The 27190-nt window shown below is 38.3% G+C and overlaps 3 protein-coding genes across 6 annotated transcripts; all 3 read right to left on the reverse strand.

Moving 5' to 3' along the window:
- LOC133424866 (OX-2 membrane glycoprotein-like) lies at positions 1-4477 on the reverse strand. Its single transcript, XM_061715420.1, has 7 exons — positions 4378-4477; positions 3248-3586; positions 2836-3138; positions 2724-2759; positions 2536-2638; positions 2145-2195; positions 1-997 (listed from the first exon to the last, which is right to left on the reverse strand). Exons 1-7 carry the CDS (start codon positions 4430-4432, stop codon positions 811-813), a joined length of 1074 nt encoding a protein of 357 aa, XP_061571404.1. The 5' UTR covers positions 4433-4477; the 3' UTR covers positions 1-810.
- Positions 4478-4561: 84 nt separating this feature from the next.
- Positions 4562-12659, reverse strand: LOC133424867 (OX-2 membrane glycoprotein-like). Of its 3 annotated transcripts, none has more exons than XM_061715421.1 (8): positions 12578-12659; positions 10124-10462; positions 9704-10006; positions 9592-9627; positions 9412-9505; positions 9021-9071; positions 8435-8485; positions 4562-7298 (listed from the first exon to the last, which is right to left on the reverse strand). In XM_061715421.1, the coding sequence occupies exons 1-8, from the start codon at positions 12630-12632 to the stop codon at positions 7112-7114; spliced, it is 1116 nt and encodes a 371-aa protein (XP_061571405.1). In that variant the 5' UTR covers positions 12633-12659; the 3' UTR covers positions 4562-7111. The 3 variants fall into 3 exon arrangements, with proteins under 3 accessions (XP_061571405.1, XP_061571406.1, XP_061571407.1); XM_061715422.1 differs by lacking the exon at positions 4562-7298 and adding an exon at positions 7309-7871; XM_061715423.1 differs by lacking the exon at positions 4562-7298 and adding an exon at positions 7311-7802.
- Positions 12660-12680: 21 nt separating this feature from the next.
- LOC133424871 (OX-2 membrane glycoprotein-like) lies at positions 12681-22840 on the reverse strand. Of its 2 annotated transcripts, XM_061715431.1 has the most exons (7): positions 22533-22840; positions 18382-18481; positions 17128-17217; positions 16768-17019; positions 16216-16530; positions 15514-15613; positions 12681-15410 (listed from the first exon to the last, which is right to left on the reverse strand). In XM_061715431.1, exons 2-7 carry the CDS (start codon positions 18419-18421, stop codon positions 15323-15325), a joined length of 885 nt encoding a protein of 294 aa, XP_061571415.1. In that variant the 5' UTR covers positions 18422-18481; positions 22533-22840; the 3' UTR covers positions 12681-15322. The 2 variants fall into 2 exon arrangements, with proteins under 2 accessions (XP_061571415.1, XP_061571416.1); XM_061715432.1 differs by lacking the exon at positions 22533-22840 and having other exon boundaries at positions 18382-18625.
- Between the last annotated feature and the right edge of the window lie 4350 nt (positions 22841-27190).

Raw genomic sequence — 27190 nt, forward strand, 5'->3', positions numbered from 1 at the left:
ACATCTTTTTGAACCATCGTGTCCAACCATACTGTCACAGACGGTAATATCACCAATTCCCGGGTGATCTTTAGCACACATGCTTTCATTGGTCACCTACATTTAAATGTAGGTAACATAAGAATGAAAACACTTTACTCACCAACAATACATGTACAAATACATATAGAAAAACATATGTACGTCATTAAACTCCACACAACTGTAATATGATCAAGAACAGCTAATTATTACTTTATAAAAGTATATATTAATGGAATATGACGTCAGTTCCCCCCATAATATCTCTCTAAATGGTACAATCTGCCTGACGGTAGAGATTTCGTTACACAGGTGAATTAACTTGAACTGTATGCTGATCTACAGTAAAGCTGCACTGAGGTCCAGTAGAACCAGTATAGACACTAATCCCTTATCTGAGAAACTTCAAATAGATCATTTCTTTATAAATGGTGACATAACCAACTTACAACTACTTTTTCCAGAATTTTAGATTCAAATGGAGGATTGGAAATTGATCTATAATTAGCTAAAACGTCTGAGAGGGTTTTTTTTTTTTAAAGTAAAGGTTTAATTACTGCAACTTTAAAACCTGTGGCACATATCATAAGTTTAGGGATAAGTTGATCTGGTCGGAAGTTCCCAGGGCTAAGGCTTTTTATCAATTGTTCCTTGGATTAATCTTCAACTTAAAAATGTTTGGAAAGTAAAAAAGCATTACTGATTAAATTAAATAGCACCAATTCTTTGTATTTGTTTTTGTTTGATTGTAAGTACAGTGTAGTGAATAACTTTTTTAAAATTAAAAAGTCAGGGTGTTTTGAACTCAAGTCTTCTTGCTGTTGATGTTGATGCTTCTCGTCTCTCACTTGGTCTGTTTTTCACTGCACTCATTCGTAGTCTTACTTCACTACTCTCTGATGTCTTTAGAGGTTCTTCACTCTCTAATGTCTTTAGAGGTTTTTCACTCTCTGGTGTCTTCAGAGGTTCTTCAGTCCTTCACAAAAGCAAAACAAATTTTCAATCATTGTTTCAGTTGTAAAATACAAACATTAAAACTAAAAAATTGAGTAAACTAAAAAATGTGATACAGATCAAAATGATATGCAGCTTAAAAATACTTTAAATGCTGTAAACATAAATATCTACGACTTACTGTCGTGCAAAAGTTTGAATAGTCTCTTTTTAGTTTGAACACAGAAATGTACAATTATCACATGATCATTGTGGATCTTAGTATCAAGCAAATACAACATCAGATAAACAGTGGCAACCTTTTTCATCTTTTCATTATGCATTTAAATGTGTGTTTGTAGGGGGAGTTTGCATGTTCTCCCTATGTTCCCTTGGGTAGCAATGTCTCACAAAAACATGCAACAGTCCTGGGCTATACATGCCCCCTCTGGCCAACCGGGGCTCCAGATGGGGTGGGGAGGATCCGGCCGGAATAACGTGATCCTTCCACGCGCTACGTCCGGCCCAGAGAATCCTCACCCTGTCTGGTGAAAAGAAGCGGTCCGTCACTCCTCAGGATAAGAAGGAGACCTGAGCTCAGTGCAGGGCCCTCCCTGGGTTGGCAGAAGGGAGCAATGCCCAGGGCTGTTACTTAGGTATGAGCACTGGGTGATGAAATGGGTAAAAAATCGGGGATAAAAAATAAAAAAAGAATGTGTGTTTGCAGCTATTCTGACCACAAATATGATGATGACAAAAGAGCCACTGACAATACTGTTAATGAGTAGAGACGGTCCTGCACGCCCTGTAATAAACTTTATCCCACAAAAAGATGCTCTCTGTTGGGTCTTACTGTACATCAGGGCCGACTCACTAACTATCATGTGTTTTTGTTCCAAGTGGTATTGCTGCACAATAAGGAGATACTTGGTATTGATGACATTTTTTCTCCTCTTTTTAAAATATTTAACCTAATTTTAATAGTGGCACAATAAAAAGCTTTGTTATTTTTCCCTTGAACTTGTTTTTGCCTTATACTCAGACCAACTGCTATGATCATATGATTTTCACTACGTTTTGACAGAAAAACACAGTTAAAATAAGTTAAAGGATTCAAAATCTGACTATAAAACATCATGAATAACTTATCAATAAAAAAGTAGAGAGCATGAAAGAATGAAGATTCTTACTTCTGATGGTCCTTGTATGGAGTTGGAGAGATCAGGATCACCTCACTGTCCCTGTGTGACACAATGAAGGACATGAGAACATTGTAACAGACACAACCTGACTGACACACAGATGTTTAAACAACAGATTATCCTAAATGAGGATAAATATGAACACAAGTTGGCGTGTGGGGTGAGATACACGTCTTAATCACTGTTAAAGTTGACCTTTATTACTTCTAAGCAAACGTGCAGAACAGAAACATCTAACAGCTGATGAAATGTCTTGTTCAGGACAAGAAGGTCACATGATGTTTAACAACAGACAGACCCAAATAACTGATGCTACAACAATAATTTCTCTTAATAAAATAGATTTCAATTCAACACATGTACTGTTAGAAGCAAGTACCTGTTTTGAGTTTTGCTTCTGACCCGGATGATGATGATGATGATGACGATAAGTAAAGCAACCGAACCGACCATCAGGGGTATTATGATGATCAAAGTCCATCCTTTAGAGAAACACAGATAAATGTTGATCTGAGACACTTAACTCAAAGGAAAACCAAATACAAAACCACCTGAACATGAACTTACTTGATCTCTGATTGGATCCAGATTCTTTATCCAAACCTGAAACCAGATCAAACATCAGAACCACAGATGGATCATCAGTCTGTAAACGGGAGGATTTTAAAGAGTTTCTCACCGTCAACAGATCTCTGTTTCTTCTCAGGAATCATCATGAACACATCTTTCTGAGGACCAGACGGTGCTCCCGCTGCACATCCAACCTGTGTGCTGTTGCCATGGAAACCTGACAGCAGGGCTGTAGTTGTGACGGTAACTGTACCGTTGGTGTTGTTGACACTGACGGTGTTGTGTGAGTAGAGAGGATGTTGTGAAGCGGTCAGCGTTACAGTCGGAGCAGGTCGACCCGTGGCTGAACAGGACACACGTGTCTCTTCAGGAGACTCTGATTCTTCCACATGAAGGACGGGTTCATGCAGCTCTGCAGAGAAACAAACATGATGATATAAACATCCTGCTGTCCAGTTTTTGTACTTGACTTTTTTTTAATGAATAAATAGGTTAAAATTGCAAGTTTCTTTTTTGTTTACCATAGATCTGGAGACAAGTTCTGTTTATCAGAACATCCTCTGAGTAGGTTTTGAAGACACAGCGATAACATCCTTCATCCTGCTCTGTTAATTTCATGATGATGATGGAAGTGGTCGGCAGTTCAGTCTCGTTAAACTTGATTTTTTCACTGAAGTCAGTGTTTATTACTGGATCATTTTTTTTCTTATAGAAAGCAACATTCTTTTTCTCATTGGGTAAAACTTTCTGCCATGTGACTTGAACGACATCTTTCTTGTCCAAGAGCTGACAGCTGAGTTGAGCATCTCCCCCCACTGCTGCCACCACAGTCTGCTGAGTGATGATCACACCTGTCACACCTGCAGGAGATGCAGAGATGAAATTACAGAAAAAGCATAGTCTAAACTATTATATGCTAATTCTAACCCAGACATTGGAGAGAATAAAGAAGGTGTTCAAAAACAATGAATGCACCTGTCACACCTGCAGGAGATGCAGAGACGTGAAACTTACAGTAAGCAAACAATGTCCTTCGTGGTATTCAGAAAAACAAGCTCAAAGGTGTGGAATAGTCACAAAACATCACTTTCTGGCACTTTTTATAGTTGTACATTTATAACAAGAACAAGGAAAACCGTAAAAACAAAAGAAAACATTTAAATAATGCTTAATTTTCTTAATCTTATTGTTACCTTGTTAGAAAACTTTTTTTCTTGCAATAAATTGCAGTAAATGATTAAAGTGAATTTAATATAATTCATTTTAATTAAATTTTATTTATATAGGGTCTATTACTAAAGAAGTTGTCTCTATGCCTCTAGAGTCCCAGAACATGAGCCCTGAGCATTTATTACATGAACATAAAAACAAACACTGCAGGTAAAAACTCCCCAGGCTGAAGTAAAAGCTGAAGCTGCAGGATGTCAGCAGCATCTACCAGACATCCAGACAGACAGGTGAATGCAAGCAGTGGGATGAACAGAGGGGGGACTGCAAGGCAGCATGCAAATCCTGACTGCACTTGAGGTATTTGGTTATGTCCCTTCTTTAAAAACATATAACTGACCAACAATAAATACAAAAACGTGTTTGCAGCGCCTGAATATTAATGACAGAGAAGATGGAAAAATTATACATTGTTTCTACTTACCTTTAATAAACACCCCGAAAGCAAAAAGGTAATTTATTTTAACTATTTGCATCATTGTGTCTTCGTGCTGTCAAATTCAAACTCAATACAAATCCAAATCAACCGCTTAATTAAAAAAAAAGGGAACAAGAAAACGAAACAAGATACGTGGGGGTAACATATCATGAAAACACTTTAATCAGCAACAACACATACTTAAATAAAAAACACATTTACAAGAAATTATAACGTTCTTAAAATGGTTACATGATCAAGAATAGCTAATTATTTCTTAATAACACGACTAATTAATGGATCATAACGTTAGTTGCCCCTATCTAAATGGTACAATCCTGTGACCTCACCACAGGTGGGCGTCTCACTCGTGTATATGGCTATCACGGTCAAAGCCGTTGAACTTGATTTGTTTCTATTTCTCACAGTTGTAATGACTTTACTTCTTCCAAGCGAAATTATTAATACGAAATTCAGCCAGAGAAAACAATCTTGTTACCTGCAAATATGTGGTAACAATTAATAAAACCAGACAGACTTATTTTCAAGTCTGACTTTTTACTAAATTACAGACTCAGTGATGGTTCTGGAAAAACAAGATAAAAGGTTATAAAATTAAATAATAGTAAAATAATCAAATGAACAAGTTTCAAATAATTAGCTGAAAATCTGGACAAGAAACAATCCAAACCTGGAACAGTTTAGCAGTTTGTGTGCACCATTCTGAAACAAAGGAAGACATGTGATTGGTTGCAGATCCTTCCGTGTTAAAAAAAACAACGTATTTGTGGATCGAGTAACGTCAGGGGAGTCTCAAAAGTCACACGCAAATCCAGCGCAGCTCACAGACAAAAAACGTTTGTAAATCAGGTTATATTTGCGATGTATCAAAAATACATTTGTGTATATTGTCCTACGCACGTGTGAGTTGTTCTGTGCATTTGTGAATTTTGTCCTGTGTATTTGTGGATCGGCGTGTGCATTTGTGAATTATGAGACTATTCTAGCTCCATATGTCTAGTTTGTCAAAAGTTGATTTGGGGATATCGATAGGCAACATCTGGAATGGGTAGAGAAGACGTGGTAGAACATTCATACGTACACTCTCAACACGACCAAACATGGATAAAGGAAGCGCGGACCATCGGTCCATAACTTTACTAACATTTTGTATGATGCTTTTATAATTTACACAAAACAAATTTTTTAGCGATGTGGGGATTTGGATGCCCAAGTATTTCATGCCATCTTTAGGCCATTTAAACCCACTCTGGACTTTGACTGCTTGTGGGATCCGTCGTCCCAAACCCATTGTTTTGTCTACGTTTACTTTGTTGCCTGAGAAGTACCCATAAGTGGAGATAAGGTCCTTTAAGTATGGAATTGTTGTCGTGGATTCGGTTAAATGCAGAAATGGAGGTATTTCGATAGCTCAAGTGCAATATTTAAGTAGGATTTAGCCAACAGGGTAGCAGAGCAGGTCAACACACTTCCACACAGCTCACCGCCATACTGGAAGTTCTGTATTGCTTTTTAATTGCAAGTTCCTTGATGTTGTTTAGAAGAGCATGTAAAACGTGGTAAAAGGTGTAAAACAGTCACAAAACTTCACCCACTGCCACTTTTTATGAAATGTGTGCAGTTCCAACAAAAGCAGCAAAAAAATTCTTTACTCTTTTGGTTTCATTCTTGTCTTGTTTGTTAAGAAGAAACGTTTTCCTCAATAAAATACATGATATCATAAAAGCAGGAATTGCAATTACTGCGTTTGGTTAAGTTTATAGTAATAGTAATGTTTAAAACACAACTGACCAACAATGAATACAAACACGTCTGAATATTAATGACAGAGAAGATGGAAAAACTTTAATATAGTTTCTTCTTACCTTCAACAAACAGTCCAAAAGCAAGAAAGTAATGTATTACATCTTTTTGAACCATCGTGTCCAACCATACTGTCACAGACAGTAATATCCCCAATTCCCGGGTGATCTTTAGCACACATGCTTTCATTGGTCACCTACATTTACAGATAAATGTAGGTAACATAAGAATGAAAACACTTTACTCACCAACAATACATGTACAAATACATATAGAAAAACATATGTACGTCATTAAACCCCACACAACTGTAATATGATCAAGAACAGCTAATTATTACTTCATAAAAGTATATATTAATGGAACATGACGTCAGTTCCCCCCATAATATCTCTCTAAATGGTACAATCCGCCTGACGGTAGAGATTTCGTTACACAGGTGAATTAACTTGAACTGTATGCTGATCTACAGTAAAGCAGCACTGAGGTCCAGTAGAACCAGTATAGACACTAATCCCTTATCTGAGAGACTTCAAATAGATCATTTCTTTATAAATGGTGACATAACCAACTTACAACTACTTTTTCCAGAATTTTAGATTCAAATGGAGGATTGGAAATTGATCTATAATTAGCTAAAACGTCTGAGAGGGTTTTTTTTTTTTAAAGTAAAGGTTTAATTACTGCAACTTTAAAACCTGTGGCACATATCATAAGTTTAGGGATAAGTTGATCTGGTCGGAAGTTCCCAGGGCTAATGCTTTTTATCAATTGTTCCTTGGATTAATCTTCAACTTAAAAATGTTTGGAAAGTAAAAAAGCATTACTGATTAAATTAAATAGCACCAATTCTTTGTATTTGTTTTTGTTTGATTGTAAGTACAGTGTAGTGAATAACTTTTTTAAAATTAAAAAGTCAGGGTGTTTTGAACTCAAGTCTTCTTGCTGTTGATGTTGATGCTTCTCGTCTCTCACTTGGTCTGTTTTTCACTGCACTCATTCGTCGTCTTACTTCACTACTCTTTGATGTCTTTAGAGATTCTTCACTCTCTAATGTCTTTAGAGGTTTTTCACTCTCTGGTGTCTTCAGAGGTTCTTCAGTCCTTCACATAAGCAAAACACATTTTCAATCACTGTTTCAGTTGTAAATTACAAACATTAAAACAAAAAAATTGAGTAAACTAAAAAATGTGATACAGATCAAAATGATATGTAGCTTAAAAATACTTGACAAATACTGTAAACATAAATAGGTACGACTTATTGTCGTGCAAAAGTTTGAATCGTCTCTTTTTAGTGTGAACAAAGAAATGTACAATTATCACATGATCATTGTGGATCTTAGTATCAAGCAAATACAACATCAGATAAACAGTGGCAACCTTTTTCATCTTTTCATTATGCATTTAAATGTGTGTTTGTAGGGGGAGTTTGCATGTTCTCCCTATGTTCCCTTGGGTAGCAATGTCTCACAAAAACATGCAGCAGTCCTGGGCTACACATGCCCCCTCTGGCCAACCGGGGCTCCAGATGGGGTGGGGAGGATCCGGCCGGAATAACGTGATCCTTCCACGCGCTACGTCCGGCCCAGAGAATCCTCACCCTGTCTGGTGAAAAGAAGCGGTCCGTCACTCCTCAGGATAAGAAGGAGACCTGAGCTCAGTGTAGGGCCCTCCCTGGGTTGGCAGAAGGGAGCAATGCCCAGGACTGTTACTTAGGTATGAGCACTGGGTGATGAAATGGGTAAAAAATCGGGGATAAAAAATAAAAAAAGAATGTGTGTTTGCAGCTATTCTGACCACAAATATGATGATGACAAAAGAGCCACTGACAATACTGTGTTAATGAGTAGAGACGGTCCTGCACGCCCTGTAATAAACTTTATCCCACAAAAAGATGCTCTCTGTTGGGTCTTACACACTAACTAACATGTGTTTTTGTTCCAAGTGGTATTGCTGCACAATAAGGAGATACTTAGTATTGATGACATTTTTTCTCCTCTTTTTAAAATATTTAACCTAATTTTAATAGTGGCACAATAAAAAGCTTTCTGTTATTTTTCCCTTGAACTTGTTTTTGCCCTATACTCAGACCAACTGCTATGATCACATGATTTTCACTACGTTTTGACAGAAAAACACAGTTAAAATAAGTTAAAGGATTCAAAATGTGACTATAAAACATCATGAATAACTTATCAATAAAAAAGTAGAGAGCATGAAAGAATGAAGATTCTTACTTCTGATGGTCCTTGTATGGAGTTGGAGAGATCAGGATCACCTCACTGTCCCTGTGTGACACAATGAAGGACATGAGAACATTGTAGCAGACACAACCTGACTGACACACAAATGTTTAAACAACAGAATATCCTAAATGAAGATAAATATGAACAAAATTTGGCGAGTGAGGTCAGATATACGTCTTAATAACTGTTAAAGTTGACGTTTATGACTTATTTTTTTAGTCTTACATCAGGGCCGACACATAAACTATCATGTGATTTGCTCCCTCGTGTGGTCACAAGTGGTATTGCTGCACAATAAGGAAATACTGTACTTAATATTAATGACATTTTTTTCTCCTTTTTTTAAAAATGTAACCTAATTTTAATAGTGGCACAATAAAAAAGCTACCTGTTATTTTTCCCCTGAGCTTGTTTTTGCCTTATACTCAGACTTACTGCCATGATCACATGATTTTCATTATGTTTTGACAGAAAAACACAGTTAACATAAGTTAGAGGATTTAAAATGTGACTATAAAACATCATGAATAACTAATCGATGCAAAAGTAGGAAGCATGAAAGAATGAACATTTTTACTTCTGATGGTCCTTGTATGGAGTTGAAGAGATCTTGATCGCGTCAGCGTCCCTGTGTGACACAATGAAGGACTTGAGAACATTGTAACAGACACAAACTGACTGACACACAGATGTTGAAACAACAGAATATCCTAAATGAGGATAAATATGAACACAAGTTGGCGTGTGGGGTGAGATACACGTCTTAATCACTGTTAAAGTTGACTGTTATCACTTCTAAGCAAACGTGCAGAACAGAAACGTCTAACAGCTGATGAAATGTCTTGTTCAGGACACGGAGGTCACATGATGTTTAACAACAGACAGACCCAAATAACTGATGCTACAACAATAATTTAACTTAATAAAATACATTTCAATTCAACACATGTACTGTTAGAAGCAAGTACCTGTTTTGTGTTTTGCTTCTGACCCGGATGAAGATGACGACAAGTAAAGCAACCAAACCGACCATCAGGGGTATTATGATGATCAAAGTCCATCCTTTAGAGAAACAGATAAATGTTGATGTGAGACACTGAGACACTCAAAGGAAAACCAAATACAAAACCACCTGAACATGAACTTACTTAATCTCTGATTGGATCCAGATTTTTTATCCAAACCTGAAACCAGATCAAACATCAGAACCACAGATGGATCATCAGTCTGTAAACGGGAGGATTTGAAAGAGTTTCTCACCATCAACAGATCTCTGTTTCTTCCCAGGAATCATCATGAACACATCTTTCTGAGGACCAGACGGTGCTCCCGCTGCACATCCAACCTGTGTGCTGTTGCCATGGAAACCTGACAGCAGGGCTGTAGTTGTGACGGTGACTGTACCGTTGGTGTTGTAGACACTGACGGTGTTGTGTGAGTAGAGAGGATGTTGTGAAGCGGTCAGCGTTACAGTCGGAGCAGGTCGACCCGTGGCTGAACAGGACACACGTGTCTCTTCAGGAGACTTTGATTCTTCCACATGAAGGACGGGTTCATGCAGCTCTGCAGAGAAACAAACATGATGATATAAACATCCTGGTGTCCAGTTTCTGTAGAAGGATTTGGTTTATGAATAAATAACTTTAACTTTAAGTTCATTTCATATTGTTGTGTGTTTACCATAGACCCGGAGACAAGTTTTATTTCGAACAGAACCATCAGGGTAGGTGTTGAAGAGACAGAGGCAACATCCTTCATCCTGCTCTGATACGTTCCTGATCACTATGGAGCTCTTCTGCAGTTCAGCTTCTATAAACACAACCTTTTCTCTAAAATCACGATTGACTCTTTGACCCCAGTTTTCACTGTACGAGGCCATGTTCTTGTCTTCTTTGGGTAAAACTTTCTGCCATGTGACTTGAACGACGTCTTTCTTGTCCAAGAGCTGACAGCTGAGTTGAGCATCTCCCCCCACTGCTGCCACCACAGTCTGCTGAGTGATGATCACACCTGTCACACCTGCAGGAGATGCAGAGATGAAATTGATGTGAAATGACAGAAAAAGTACAGTCTAAACTATTATATGCTAATTCTAACCCAGACATTGGAGAGAATAAAGAAGATGTTCAAAAACAATGAATGCACCTGTCACACCTGCAGGAGATGCAGAGACACAAAACTTAAGTAAACCTTAGAATACTTTTTCACAATTTAACATCCAATAATATTATGTGCAGCTTTCTGTTATTAAGCAGACAATGTCCTTCGTGGTATTCAGAAAAGCAAGCTCCAAGGTATGAAACAGTCACAAAACATCACTTTCTGGCACTTTTCATAGTTGTACAGTTATAACAAGAACAAGGAAAACCGTAAAAACTAAAGAAAAAATTTAAATAATGCTTAATTTTCTTAATCTTATTGTTGCCTTGTCAGAAAACTTTTTTTCTTGCAATAAATGGCAGTATATGACTAAAGGGAATTTAAAGTTATTCTATGCAACTTCCTAGAGCTAGCAAGATTTGAAAGTGGCGCTTCCTCTAAGCCCCGCCCCCCCGACGAGCGCTCCGTCCAAAGCCGAGCCCCCACAAACACGAACGCGCATACGATTATTAAACGATTATTATTATTTTGGACAGCACATTTACAGCAAAACTACCCCATGTCTCATTCACCTGTAAGCGAGGCCGGTTTTAGGGGGCGCAGGGGGGGGCTGTGCCCACCCAAACGTGCATCCTGCCCACTGGCGTCTCCATCCCGGAGAGCGCCGGTGCGGCTGGCGGAGCGCTGCGGTGCCGTGCAGCCTCTAGAGCCACGGCTACGCCGTAGCCTACGGCGTACCCTACGGCGTACCCTACGGCGTACCCTACGGCGTAGCTGTGGCAACAGAACCTGCACGGCACCGCAGCGCTCCGCCAGCCGCGCTGCCGTGCCGTGCACCGGCGCTCTCCGCTCTCGCCGTGATGGAGACGTCTACATCCCCACGGCCCCCCATACAGCTTCCGAGCCGGAGCTGCTGCGGCTCTTCACGGCTGCTGTTCACGTGGGTGGGAGGGGGGGGCTGGAAGCGAGTGCGCGCATGGAACAGGGCGGGGGGGCGTGGTTTAAAATGAAGACATCTGATTGGTTCTTTCCCTTCATGGACCTGGACCAATCCGTATCATTCAGACCGAATGGGCGGGGCTTAGAGGTGCCTCTTTCAAAATTCTTGCTAGCTCTAGGAAGTTGCATAGAATAACTTTAATATAATTAATTTTAATTCCATGTCATTTATATAGGGTCTATTACTACAGATTATTACAGAACTCAGCCGCACGCGTGCTGACGAGGACCAGAGGGCGGGAGCACATTACACCTGTTTTAAAATCGCTGCATTGGCTCCCCGTGCGCTTCAGGGTTGATTTTAAGGTTCTTTTACTAGTTTTTAAGTGTCTTAATGGTCTTGGGCCTTCTTATTTGTCTGCACTACTTTTACCCTATCAACCCTCACGGACCCTGAGGTCCTCCGGTGCTGGCCTTTTAACCATACCAAAAGTTAGAACTAGGACACACGGGGAGGCGACATTCAGTTTTTATGGTCCCCGATTGTGGAACAGCCTCCCGGAGAACCTCAGGGCCGCAGAGACTGTTGATGTTTTTAAAAAGAGGCTCAAGACCCATCTCTTTAATCAGGCTTTTAACTGACTCATTTAACTCTTTTACATTTTTTTTTATTTTTTATGGAAAGCACTTTGTGTTATTTTTTGTATGAAAGGTGCTTTATAAATAAAGTTTGATTTGATTTGATTAGAAGTTGTCTCTAGGCGCTCAGAGTCCCAGAACATGAGCCCTGAGCATTTATTACATGAACATAGAAATAAACACTGCAGGTAAAAACTCCCCAGGCTGAAGTAAAACCTGAAGCTGCAGGATGTCAGCATGCATCTACCTGACATCCAGACAGACAGGTGAATGCAAGCAGTGGGATGAACAGAGGGGGGACTGCAAGGCAGCATGCAAATCCTGACTGCACTTGATGTATTTGGTTAAGTCCCTTCGTTAAAAACATATAACTGAACAATAAATACAAAAACGTGTTTGCAGCCTGAATATTCATGACAGAGAAGATGGGAAAAAATATACATAGTTTCTACTGACCTTTAATAAACACCCCGAAAGCAAAAAGGTAATTTATTTTAACTATTTGCATCATTGTGTCCTCGTGCTGTCAAATTCAAACTCAATACAAATTCAAATCAACCGCCTAATTTAAAAAAAGGGAACAAGAAAACGAAACAAGATACGTGGGGGTAACATACCATGAAAACACTTTAATCAGCAACAAAATAAAAACACATACTTAAATAAAAAACACATTTACAACACACCATAAAGTCCTTGAAACTGTTACATGATCAAGAATAGCTAATTATTTCTTAATAACATGACTAATTAATGGATCATAACGTTAGTTGCCCCCATCTAAATGGTACAATCCTGTGACGTCACCACAGGTGGGCGTCACCACAGGTGGGCGTCTCACGGTCAAAGCCGTTGAACTTGATTTGTTTCATTTATGACTTTACTTCTTCCAAGCGAAATTATTAATACGAAATTCAGCCAGAGAAAAAAAATCTTGTTACCTGCAAATATGTGGCAACAATTAATAAAACCAGACAGACTTATTTTCAAGTCTGACTTTTTACTAAATTACAGACTCAGTGATGTTTCTGGAAAAACAAGATAAAATGTCATAAAATGAAATAATAGTAAAATAATCAAATGAAAAAATTTCAAATAATTAGTTGAAAACATCCCAATCTGGACGAAAAGCAATCCAAACCTGGAACAGTTTAGCAGTTTGTTCACGAGTGCACGAAAACTCTAGTTTATAGGTGCAGAAGTGTCATTGAATTACAGAAATCACGTGATTGCAGCGATTAATAAAAGGTTTTGCAATAAAATGCTAAATTGACATTCGCATCATTTTTTTCAGGCCAGTTTAATTAGTTTGTCCTTTTTTGCACTGTCAGATAAAGTTCATCTATCATTTTTATTTCAAGTATAATCACGGTAAACGACAGCATCCAGTGGTCAAGTGGTCAACTGAGTTGAAAAAAAGAGCATTACGATATCAAAGAATTCAATGAAGCATATGGATCATAATTTATTTTTCCGGTTGTATAAATTGTCCTACACGTGTACAGTATGATGGATAATTTGCACTTTGTTATTGATTTAGCTGATGAACTAATCCAAAGGAAAATTCAACTGTCCTATAGCTCACAAAAACAACACACATCCACTCAACAAATATTACATTAACTACATATATAACTAATAATACATTAACTCATGAGCTAATTACAAATAAATACATCTCAAAATAAATGAATAAGAAACATAAACAAAAGGTTTGTTACAACATGGATAGAGGAGACATTTGTTTGAAAGCATGGCTCTCCGACCACCACTGAAACATTCACACACCAGCCATGCCCTCACATAGAGGGTGAGGTGTTTTGCCCGAGGACAGAATGACAGATGATTGAGGGAGCGGGATTTGAACCAACAATCCCTGAATCATTGGACAACCTGCTCAACCATCTGAACCACTATCAAACAAATGTGCATTTTTAGGTATTACTTAGTTAGTTTAAAGCAATAAATAACATTTAAAATTAATACAATGTGCAAACTGCAAGTGCAAAATAAATAAAATATATATTATACAGGTATTATAAATGAGGTAACAGTTATTATTTCACAAAGGAAATCAAAGATCACAAGCCTGACAGATTTTCATGGTCTGATTGGCCACAAACAAGTTTAGCTGATTTTCTTTCTTACAGCTAAAATAAATTGTCTACGTTAACTTAAATCACCATGAATGAAAAGGCTGCTGGCTCTATGGTCTACTGATAAAATAAATCAATAAATACAAAAATAAATAAAAAACTCTCTTAACCTTTGTCAGTCTAAGATGATGCACGTAGCATGCTCAGTGGGCTGATGCCCTGTTATGGGTCTGTATCGAATTTTGCATCTCAGATGTTTTCGTTACTCTCTGATTTATCTGCTTTACACTTCTAGGCTGATGCATATGGTAAAAGTAGAGAACCCAAAAGAGGGGGGAAATGGTTGTGGCCGTTCAGACGGAAATCATTTCATTTCAATCTCCAGCTGATTGGTGCATCTAGATATTACATTCTCTGTGTGCTGCCTGGGTCTGTCAGTGACCACTAGATGGCGCCACTGCGTAAGACTTCGTCTGACTTTCGTTGGCTTTCATTTCCTCTGAAACACATCAGCTGCTTGTGTTGATATAATCTACCCTCATGACCCGCTTGAACACAACTTTCGTTATCGCGCTGCAGCTCTCAGCTCTGACAAATCCTAAACTGCTTTCAAAGCATGTTTGTTATTTATAAATCACATTTCTGTCCTCCTTTTAACCTCCTCTAACACTTCAACATTCTCTTTCCCCTTCACCTGGTTTCCAAATCTTTACATTTTTCAAAGCCTGAGCTTATTAAAATTAAAGTGCAGCGTGCAGGTTATAATGAACTCAAGCAGGCTGTAGAACAAAAAACACCTCAATGTTTATATGTTGGGTCCATGTGAGATGAAAATAAACTAAAAAAAGAAATGAATATGGATCCTGACAGTGGTTTCAGTTCAGGTACAAGGTTGCATAACAGGTCTCTTAAGCCCCACTGACGTCAAGGACATAAATAAACAAGTGGGCAATTCACATGGGGTCAATATGAAAGCGGAGGACAATCCATGCCCTTTCACAAACACGCCTCATGCTAAAGTTGCCTCGGAAACCTAAACTCCTGATAGCTGCTTTTTGTTTTGCTTTAGCTTATTGACTTTAAAGATGTATGAAAAACAAAAGGCTTAAGGAATGTTTTCCTGTTCTACTCTGTCAGTACTTAATGGGGTCGAGCCAGCGGTACTCTCATCTTTGCTCCTCAAGTAACTCCACCTGCCAGAAAGAGAGAAAAGCCCTTTATTAAACTGTGCTTCGCAGATTGATAATTAAACCAAACTGCTGCAAATATACAGAGAAGTCAATGCCCCAGTCTTACCTTTTTCGCTTTAGTAAAACTGCAACAACAACAATGCAGACGGCGATCACGACTACAAAGGTGATGGCCACTGCAACGTGTGACCGAGAGGGCTGATTCCCTGAGGAGAAACGGCACATAGTTGGTCATTACTGAAATTAAGGCATCAGATATTTCCCAAAAAGAGGAAGGGAGGGGCTCACGGTGGCACTTATACTTTTAGTATAAGAACAAACTTCTGCTATTTGTTTGATGACCTCCCCAGAGAGCCGGTTTACCAGCAGAACTCAGGGAAGCATGACATGGGCTTTCCTTGAATACAAAACCTACATAAAAGTGAAACTGAGTCGCTGACTCAGATGACTCAGATAATATACATTTCTTGTCCTGTTAGTCACAGCTTTCCTTTGATTGATGTTTGGGGCCATATGACATTGTCATTTATTCTCACTTCCTTGAGGAAATAAACTGGAACAGGAATTGAATTGAATTTGAGGGATTTCCTCAGCTGCTGTGTCCAGGAACAGATGAATAGGGATTGGTTAGTGTGACATCACTACCAGGCAGCCTGGTTAGTCAAACTGCAACTGATAGGAATTCCTTGCAAAGTGTTTCTTTCCGCTCCAAATTTAGCCTCAAACTCCCTTTAACTCATAACTGTCCATGAGTCAACTGTCGGGAACCAAGCCCTTTACAGTTAACCGTGGCTTTTAAATGATTTACCTGCTGTGTTGATTCCTGGTCCACAAGGGAAAGGGATCCTCTCTCTTCTGTGCCCTGTACTTCCACTGTTCAGCACGCACTCCACGTACGAGCACGAGTCCGCAGGGAGTCTCAGAGTCAGGTTACGGCTGCTGGTGAACGTGTTGTCGCTGTTCTTGACCACAGTCGTCTCAGTTCGGTCTACGACGATGGCGCCGGGCGAGTCCCAGTCAATGGTCGGAGCTGGTTTACCCGTGGCTGAGCAGGTGAATACGTCCTCCCTCTCACCCCCCTCACCACGGCCAGGAACATGGCTCGTGCTTACAGTTGATATCCCTTTAATGGAAAAGATAGACATTTGTCACCATGTGTTTAACAATCTCCGTGCATTCATGTTTTACATCCAAAGGTCCAAAGTGTAAATAGTCTTGTAAGCATTAGAAAATGTGAACGTGTTTAGCGGATTTTAAAGACAACAGGGGTGTTTTCTTCAGAAAAATGAACGTCCTTGCTTGGGAATAATAAATGAGGCAAAACTGTGTGAGGGGATTATTCCACTCATCCTCGATTTACCTTTGACTGTGAGACAGATCTCGTCCCTTTTGGACCCGTCAGGATAAGCGTTGAAGGAACAAATGTAGCAGCCTTCATCTCCCCATGCGACGTTCCTCAGAGTTATCGAGGACGAGTTCAGAGTGGCCTCTGTGAAGGTCACTTTTCCTTTGTACGGCTCATTTACTTGCTGTCCAAATCGCTTGCTGTACGTGGCCAAGTTCTCGATGGACTCGTCTTTAAACAGCCTCTGCCACGTGACCTGGAGCACACCTGTCCGGATGCCAGATGGTCAGGCAAACACATTTTGCGTGCGGGAAGCAGCAGATAACATTTATGACCTGATATATGACCGCAGAGCATTGGAGAGTAGGTATTTACCTTTCGAGGTGGGCGCTGTGCAGCCGCAAATAGCCTCTCCACCGTATTCAGCTGTGGCGTTTCCATATACTTGAATTTTTGATGCCACATCTGGAAATACGGATACAATACAGCTTTATAGTTTTCAGTAATACATAGCGTTGACCAAAAAAGATACTTCCTTGAAATTCAACTAGTAAAACCACTGACTTAAATTAGATTATTAGGAACTAATGCTCTTAAAAGTATAATGTACACCAAATTAAAATTGCACCATTACTGATACAGCAGCATTGACAGGTTTTATGGTTTAAGCAGACTTTACTCATTTTCTATCCTGTGACAAGGCTCATTTTTACTGCATAACAATGCATTTTTATTTCCATGCTATATTTATCTCATCCTGTAAAGTAACTTTAGCTGCCAGATCAATTAAAGGTGAAATATCACCTCTGAAATACAGTGAAGTTAAAACACAGTGCATCAAAATTACTTACTTACTTATAATACTTTAAAATTCCATGATATAGTAGAGCAGAAAACTATTTTATTTGCCTTTAAAGCCCAGCAGAAACTGCTACCAAACTACATTCAGGACCTGTTCCAAATAAAAGAAACCCGCTATGATCTGAGGGGGAAACTCATGTTTGAGATGACTACAGCAAAAAATAATATTAAAAAGAGATGTAGATCAATTAAGGCTAGAGGAATTTGGAATAGTTGTAACAACGACCTAAAAATGTGTAGTTCTATCTTCAAGTTTAAGGAAATGTTTAAAGAATACTGTAAATAAATATAATTAACACTATAATTATAAAGTATACTATCAAAAACATTTTAGAATGTGAAACATCAATTTTATATTTTGTCTTACTTATTTTTGTCTTCTTTATGTATTGTTTGTTTCCACGGAGTAATGCTAATGTCTCATATTTAAGCTGATCATAAGAAAAAAAGGGTAGGCACTATAAGCTACGGCTTCAGCCTACACCTTTTCGGCAAAAGAAATGTTTTTTTTTACCTTTTCATCTTGTTTTTTAAAAAAGTGTGTACAAGCCGAAATAAAGATTCATAATAAAAAATAATAACTGAATTTCATAAGTAAACTTACAAAACAGCACTGATCAATGTCCTTCAAAGCCTCTAAAGTCTTATACAATTATATAATAACTGCACATTCAGTAAGAGCCACATATTACATGACTGTGACAAAGACTGGATCCTGTAAGACAGTAAAAATGGGAAGAGGTTACCCTCTCCTGTCATATCACTTACCTTTCACCAGCCAGCTGACAACAAACAAGAACAGCAGCATTTTGCTTCAGTGCAGCAGTAACTTCTCAGCTTTTGCTCAAGGAGGAGCTTTATACAGCTGCTGTAAATGAAAATGAAACCAACTGTGGTGACTCGGGTGTTTTTTCTCTTATGTCAGAAGATGCATCAGTGTATCTGGTGAATTAGGATTTTTAATTTTTGTTTTGTATGCTTCAAAACAAAACTGTAAGGAAGAGTCATCATTCAAAACCCCTGTGATTTATAAAAATAATTATAGTGAGAAAATAATACTGAATACCCAGTTACTTTAAATTATTTCAAAATACACATTTTGATAGATATACATATATTTATTTATTTATTCACTTTATTTTAAATGTTTGATGTCACTCTACATTTTAAAATTTCATCTTATCACGACTGTAAGATCCAGTAAATACTTCTGCTTATGACAGTAAACATGTATGACACCTCAAGCCTGCAAAAAACTGACCGACATAAACCAAAAAAGAGAAGTTTCCTACTGTTGTTGTTGTTTCAAGGTTTAAGCACCTTCTGCTTACGCAGCCAAATTCAAATTAATGTGTTAGCAAGCGTGATCACACTCGTGATTTCTCACACGCGTGTTTCACTCAAGCCCATGTTGATGTCCGTGGGGAAGTCCACCCTGAGGAGGGGATGTAAACATCTGCGAAACAATGTGACGATACTTTTGTCAGCAAAGAAGTCTGACCATAGATCATGTAAAAAAAACACTTGTGATGTGACCTTTAGTTTCTCTGAAGACTTATTTCGAATGCCTGCATGCTAAGCTTGTGACAATTTACAAGCAAACTCATTTTATCTTGCATTTGTTTTCATCAAATGTGCCTAAACATCTGCATTTCAGATTTCGCTACCAAAACAACATCTAAAAAGGAAGTGCTGCCAGAGCTGAAACAAGGACTCGTGGAGGTTTCCTGGGACTGGTGGTCACTCGGTCAGTCACGAATCATGGAGAAACGATGGTCGCAGGATAGTTTTGCAGGTTGACCAAACCCAGTTGCCAGGGCGACCGAGAGTGTCGAGTTGTTGGTGAGTGATCCGGTTGAAGTAATGCGAGCCAAAAATTGTTTGACTAGATGACCATTCGATGCAAGATGCAGAGGAAATAAATGTTTTCAAAATAGGTTATAAATATGTTTATTTCTGTACAAAGTTGGACACATGGGAGTAAATGGAGACTGACTATTACTGGCTACTACTAGCGACCCCCGTTGGTGAAACACGGAACTGCAATTATATTTCCTTCCAGTTTAGATTCATACTGAGATGTTTTAGATGACTAGATAACAGTAAACTATGACTCACTTCATTAAAAATAAAGAAAGTAAAAATGTACAAGTATGATGCCACTTCCCTAAATGTATGAGGGCATATATTTTTTACACAGTGTCACTAATCGACATTTAAGCTGGTTTTGCCTTCACCAAACACTTCTCACGATACATGGTCAATGGAAGTGATTCACTTCAGGAAGTCCTGATCGGTGTTACTGTAAGTTTGTACAGAGACTGCATTTAAAAAAGGGGTGAATCTTTCCCACATTTCTCACTGTTGCATCACAGCTTAATGTTTCAAGAAATGTGTTAACTGCACATCACGGTTAACCCAAGAGTAGAGTTATATCCGCTATGTTGTGGTTGTGCTTACTTTGTCCTTTAAAAATCCCTGTCATGTTAGTGTGGGTTTCTCAGCCAGTAAACGATGGTAAATCTTCCATCGCTTACGTAGGACTGTTTGCAAAAGCAGCAAGAAGGGGAAGTTTTACAGTTTAATTCCCTTTAATTCTTAAACGGTTGTCACTTAACAGGAAAGAACCTAAATGCTGATCACCTTGTTCCAGATTCTTTCTGCGATGTTGTTGCCAAGTATTTGGAGGAATAAACTAATTTTTGATTCGGAAAATATTAATCTGATTTTAAAAACATTTAAGCTGGTGAGCAGTGTAGCACATTCTCAACAATGTTTCTTTTTCAGTTTATAAGAAACTCAATGGAATAGTCACCAAAGTGTGAATCATTGCTAAGAGGAAATGAATCATATCGGTGTGTCCTAACGTAATCTCAACTGTAATAAATGGTGCAATTTGGAAGACTGGGATCAATTATGGACTACCGGTAATTAAGTTATCATTTTCACTATCGAGAGATAAACATCTTATTTCTGGAGCAGGGAAGTACCATCCTTACCTGCCACCCAATACCTGCGGTTTCAAATTAGAATCTGACACCGCAGGCCATCGGCTTGTGCTGTAATCGTATCAGCGTGTGCAAGAGTGAAAGTCCCTGCACCCCCAATAAAACCTAAATTAGACCACAAAAGTGGGCCAATTTGGTCGCAGGGGTCACTTCTCATTTTTAAACATGTCTCTCTGCACCTGTGACAAATTGTCACAGACTGGTAGTCAGTCGCCAAGCTACTTCATTTTTCGAAGTTTCAAACTTCACGTTTTGTGTTTTGCAAGAAAGAGGTGAGGGTTTCTCTGTAAGGTCACTTAATTACCAATGAAAATACAGAATAGGGCCGACAAAGTTGAAGCACTGCTTGATAAATATTTGTGCTTCTATTTTAATACTTCGATCAGTCAAGTGGAAAGAAAACATGCAAAATAACATGACTAGAGTTTTCTTCCCACATCAAAACAATTTATCTGATAACTGCATAATACATATATGAATGTTGGAAACAATAAAAAAAAGAAATAAACCCTCCAATGAGCAGACAGAGGAGTTTCTGTATAACTCATAAACTGATTTATAGTATATTTTATGTCCTTTTTTTATAGTTCGCCAGTATATTCTGATTTATAAAGTGATAGCTACATTTTATTCCCTCCCTCCATCCGTCTTCTATGACTACCTCATTCCTGTTTAGGGTCACGGGGGTGTGCGGGGGCCCGTCCTTGCTGTCCTTGGACGGAGGACATGGGTACACCCTGGACAGGCCGTCAGTAACATTTCACTCATTTCAAGTTAAGCTGCACGGTTCTTCAGATAATCACCTGAAGAGTTTCCCTTTAAGATTCTGCTATGTGATCAAATTTAGCAAGAACGGATTAAACAAGGAAATGCAAAAGTGATTTTAGGCTTTTGCTGAAAGTACCTTGGCCTCGTGGACACAGTTTTTTGCAACACTCTGCAGAGGAAGTTTCATGAACAACACCTCCTCCCAGGCCTGTTGGTTCTGCAGAATGGTGCCATGCAGTCAACACTATATGCAGACATTTATCTGAGTGAGCTGGCGTTCATCTCTACTAAGCACAGACACCCAGCTCTAGTCAAAGCTTATTACTGTCCACATCCACATTTAGATTCGATTCTGGAACATAAGTGCAAGGAAGGGTGTGATGTGCTGAGGTCAGTAAAAGGAAATGCTGAGAATGTTGATAACATGATGATCTATTGAAAATGTGTGTGCGTGACAAGAGCTGTGGGTGTCCATGACTGGGCTTGCCTATTGGCAAACTTCCAAGGACTTGACCAATCAAAACAAACCTTGAACCTAAATCCGCTTGCTTTCATTCTTAGTCAGGGTCATTCTCAAACAATTACATAGTACTGGAGTTACTAATTTAAACCCACTTTAAGATTTGTACGTGTTAGTTTGGGGTCTAAGTTGCTTGTTTCAAGTCCCTGCTTACTAATCACGCCATAAGTTGTTCTCTCATTCAGATGATGATGCATATGACATGCAAAAGCCTGGTGGCTTAGGTGTCGCTCGCAAGTCACAAACAAGTCATAACTTGTTTCTATGCTGCTTTAAATTCTCTCTCATGCAAACAGTTGTCACTTGCCTGTTCCGTCACGTACCTGGCATAATCACCATTTTGATAATCTTGCCACACAGAACACACAGCGGCCACTGACCGAAGGTTGAGTTGATAAAGTGCAAAGACTCTGAGCGGACAACATCAACCAGAAGAGCTGACTAGTTTCCACAAAATGTGCTGACAGAATTCTCCTGACCTCGAATAATCATTACCATCAATTCCAGCTCTGCACAAGTACTGACTTCTGATCAGTGTAATCCAGCAACAAAGGGGGGCGGGGGGCTCTAAACACAGCACAGTGGAGGTGTCAACGTGAAAATAGGAAGCACAAACTACTCACCATGGAGTCGGGGATTTCAGGGAGACGCTCAAAATCTTCTACTTCCTCTGTAAGTAAAAGGGAATGTCAAAGTTAGCAGGGGAAGACCAGGCAGGGAAAAAAAACAAAAGTAAGAGCTCTGTTTGTCCAAATCTTCCTTCGATTACATGAAGAAAAAAAAAGGTGCAGCAAAAGAAATTACAGTTACTCGATACACGGTTGCGTGCTGTGTGGAAATACAGATAGAATGAACTTGCAAAGAAATTCAGCAGAAATTTGCAGCTGGTTTGTTTTGAAGCACTGAGTTATCTTACGCAACATCTGCCCAACAGGGGAAATAACCTGCATTCCTGTCTAACAGTGTGTCAGGACATCAGCTTTGTTCCGACTTACCAGGTAATAACCTGTAACTGTAGAGACAAAAAATGACTGATCATAGTTTTGTTGATTTATAGATCTGTTTTAATGGTGCCAACAATTTACAGAGTTCATTGATAATCAGAGAGAATGCATTTTTATCAAGACACTGATGGGTGGATGGATGGATGGATACCTCTCCATCCATGGATGGGTGGAAGAAATCATCTGGCTCAAACAAGCCTGACCAATAATGCAGAAGATCTTCAAACAAAGGTGAGGCTGGCATCTAGTGGCGATATTGCAGAATGCAACCAAGTGATTGCCACTTGATATAAACATAGCTGTGGACACATTTGTTGGTGCCTTCCCTTTAAAAGGAAGAAAAAAACACTGATCGCATGAGTCAGTGTTCATTAAATTATCTATTATTACTTTTGTCAGTTTCAAATTATTTCAGTGACCGTTATGGGTTTTTCTATCTTTTTTTATTTTTAATGGAGCCAACAAGTTTGTCTAAGTCTGCACAATATACTGGCATAATAAACAGCAAACCAAAGGTGATAAAGATGATAAAAGTCAAAGTATTTCTAAGGGTTTTCTTGTATTAATGTTGCAAAGTATTATTATGTTTCACAATTTTTCACATTTGCAAGATTTTTTTCCTTGCAATCCAAAGAGACTTTTGATCGCTCTTTCTTTGTAAAAGAATAACGCTAACGGCTCAAAATAGTCTGGTAAATAACGTACCAGGTGTGCATGGATACTGACACAGGAAAACGCTTCAACACAAACGCACAAAAGGTTGCCTTCATTAGTGTTAAACAATGCTGAACGAGTATGAAGTAAGCCGAGGATGACACTGTTCAGCTGCAAGAACGTCTTCTCTTCTCATTTAATGTTGCTGTGTTCCTCCACTGGTGATCTTGTTAAGTCTGTTTTTCTTTTCTTTTCTTTCTCCTTTGCTGTCTCCTTCTACTTTTATTTATATACAGTAAGCATGTAGCGAAAGTAGTAGGCTCCCACACTTTTCATGCTGCACTCGTGCTGCTAATCACAAGAGTGCTATAGGGAATATCAGCAACTCATTATTATCTAATCAGGAAACTCCTGAAGACTCTGTTTTCAGCTGAGTCCCTGAGAGTTAATTTGTGGTACCAAACCCAAACGATTCAGCATTGACTTCATGCAATTACCAGAAAGAATTCAATTGGCTCAGATGAGCTCAAGCAGCCCTTCATGAAGATAACAGTGTCATAACCTCTGGAGAAGATGTTGTTTGTCTATCAAATGCTGGTTTTAAAGTTAGTTTGATCGAAGAACTACAAAAGCTGACCTGGACAATAATTGTTTACACTCTATTTTCCTTTCTTTCCACGTGCACCGTCCTTTCAAACAAAGAATTGCACCAGCACAAGGCAGGCTGCATTCCCAAGTCTTAATTATAACATATTGCAAGAGACCTATTTTTCATCCCATTAGCACCCACGAAGGCTCCAAATAATAATGTTGACTGAGGAACACAGTCTCCAAAGTCTAATGACCATTCTAGGCGTTTTATGGAGCTAGGAGGGTGGGCAAAGAAAACAGCCTCATGGGAGAAGAAGATCAAGTTTCGGGAAGAAAACAGTCGTTCGGCTAGGAAATGAGAGAAAATAAAGTTCATCTAATTTCCCTTGGCATGTGCATGTCTGAAAAATGGGAAATCTGTGTGAAATGTAAGTTGAAAAACAGAATGTAATGACTTGGAAATCTTATAATCCCTTATTCTGTTCTCAACAGATCACAGAAAACACAAAATCTTGAAAGTGAGACATTTTATAATCGCATAAAAATGTTTAGTTCATTTTAAAATTGATGTGAGCATCACATCAAAAAAGAATTGGGATTATGGTAAGTAGGTGCTACTAAAGCATGTATTTGAAGATGATCCACAACAAATCAAAATTTGAAATTATTTGCAGAAACTACTTCAGTGAAGGATTTGGATCTCTCAGCAAAACATTGCTACAGTAAACCACACACTGCATCCATTAAAGTTGCAAGACAGGAGCTGGAATGACCCGCGTCCAACTGAAAGCATCTGGTACATCAGGACACAAAAAAAGAGCCGGGAACTAGCCTGTACTGGACAAAAATGAGACAACATTCTCCTAAAACTACAGGAACTGGTCTCCACGGTCCCCAGAATTATTTAGACTTGTTAAAAGAAGACACAACAGTGAATAGGGCTAACTTTTTTAAAGACACGCTTATACCATCAAATTAAAAATGACCTTTTTCTCAACAAACAATGTGAAACAATAAAAACAAAATATGATTAGGACATTGTTCAAATATTTTTTTAAAGACTTAGATTGTCTAATTTGGGGATTTCTTGAATGCATGCTCTGAGTCAGCTGATAATACTGACAAGGTAGTTTCACAACTTACATAATAACTATAACTGGTATGGCATCAGCTTTAGGTAACAAGGTAACACGGCGCCATCTAGTGGACAAAAGTCTGAAGTTCAGCCTCATGAACGGTTTCTTATTATGTGTCTTTGACAAAGGCGACGGTATCAAACGTATTTATTTCACAGCTGTGGAGAGTTGAGTAAATTTCACTGTCTGTAAAGTTGGTGAATAACTAATGAATTCTGCATGAGAGAAATGTAAATGATGAAGTTTATTAAGAACAACACTAAATGCAGAACATGTTTATAGAAATACCACCTGACGACTGTCCTCAATAAAAACTATTATATTGCAGGAAGCATTGAGCGATTTGATATGAAGCAATTTTGATGAAAGTGTGTAATAAAATAAGACAATATTAAGTTATAGGATATATAAATCATTAAAAAAAGGTCAGATAAGTTGTCTTTAATGGCACATAAATCCTAAAATAACTGAAGTTACAACAATAAACAGTGGGTCATTGTTAACTTTGATAACGCTGAGCGGCTGTCACTGATTAGCACATAAGTGTAGCAACAACACATATGCTAAAAAAAACCAAGAGTACCAGGTCTATGTGTGATTTATGTTAATAAAATAAGACAAAACTATTATTAAAAGTGAAGTTAGTTTTGTTTACTTTTATTTACTTACTTTAAGCGTTGACCAGCATCTGAAGTGACGCAGCGCAGACGGACCACCTGCTGAGTGATGTGCGGATCAATACTGACATATCAATACTTCCGATACCAGGTCTGTATGCTCTAAAATCAATTCTCAAATGAAAATGTCGATACTTTTGATAATTTGATAATTTGTGGTAATGTATCATTAATTAGTAACTAAACTATTCAGATTTTGTCTAAATGACAATGTGCTGGTAGGAACTACTTTTTTTCATTTTCATTTTTATAGTAGTTCTTATTTTTGATTTTTATTTTATTTTTTTATTTATTCTAATGGTTTTATTCATTTACTAAGATTTTTTTGTGATGGAAACACCTTTTTCAGACTTTTTTTTTGTTTTTCTGTTGTGGTAATAGCTCGGCTATATTGTGAATGAAGCCGCTACCTCAGTATACTTCTGACTTTAAAATAAATAGCTAAATAAGTTACTCTGGTGTATTTTATCCTTAAGCTATCTAAAATACAGCAAATGATTTATATTTACCGGGCACATTAGGTGTATTTGCACAATGCATCGGTATCGAATCAGTATCACCAATACCCGAATTTTACTTAATCGGATCGGAAAGGAAAGCGGTGGTATCGAACATCACTAAGTACTAGATGTAAAGTTTTGTAGCGCCGTAGTTCTTAGGTTTTAACTTTCCAAATATAACCAATTAAAAATAAATGTATTTAAGCTTTGCCATGTATGTGTAGTAATGCCATGTATGTGTAGTAATGATGTTGGATGTTGTCAAATAAATCCATTTATAGCTTGTGTTCATCTCTCTTCATGGCATATTTATTTTTAGTGTTTCTTGACAAAATGTGGTCCTTTGTGTCCAAAGTCTGACTAAAACATCTTGGACCAAGGGTTTTACAGAGGCAGCTGTCATTGTAAACTCCTAAAAGACACTGATAGATTGCTTTTTCTAATAATCTTGACCATCAACTGATGATGACCTATAATTTTGTAGATAATAATGAGTTACAAGAAAAAAGACATCTTACACTAACAGTTGACTTGTTAATAAGTGCTTTTTCTGATCAAATGTGGATGTTTTTCTTCTGAAAATGATGGAAATAATCACAAAAATAACAACAGCCCCTTTCGACGATTAACTCAAATAATAATTACTGGATTTGGGCAACTGCTGATAGAGATAATGAGTCAGTGCTGCCAAAACCGAATTATAGTACAGACAACCTGAA

Source organism: Cololabis saira, chromosome 24 (genome assembly GCF_033807715.1).
Source record: "Cololabis saira isolate AMF1-May2022 chromosome 24, fColSai1.1, whole genome shotgun sequence".
Taxonomy (NCBI): Eukaryota; Metazoa; Chordata; class Actinopteri; order Beloniformes; family Belonidae; genus Cololabis; species Cololabis saira.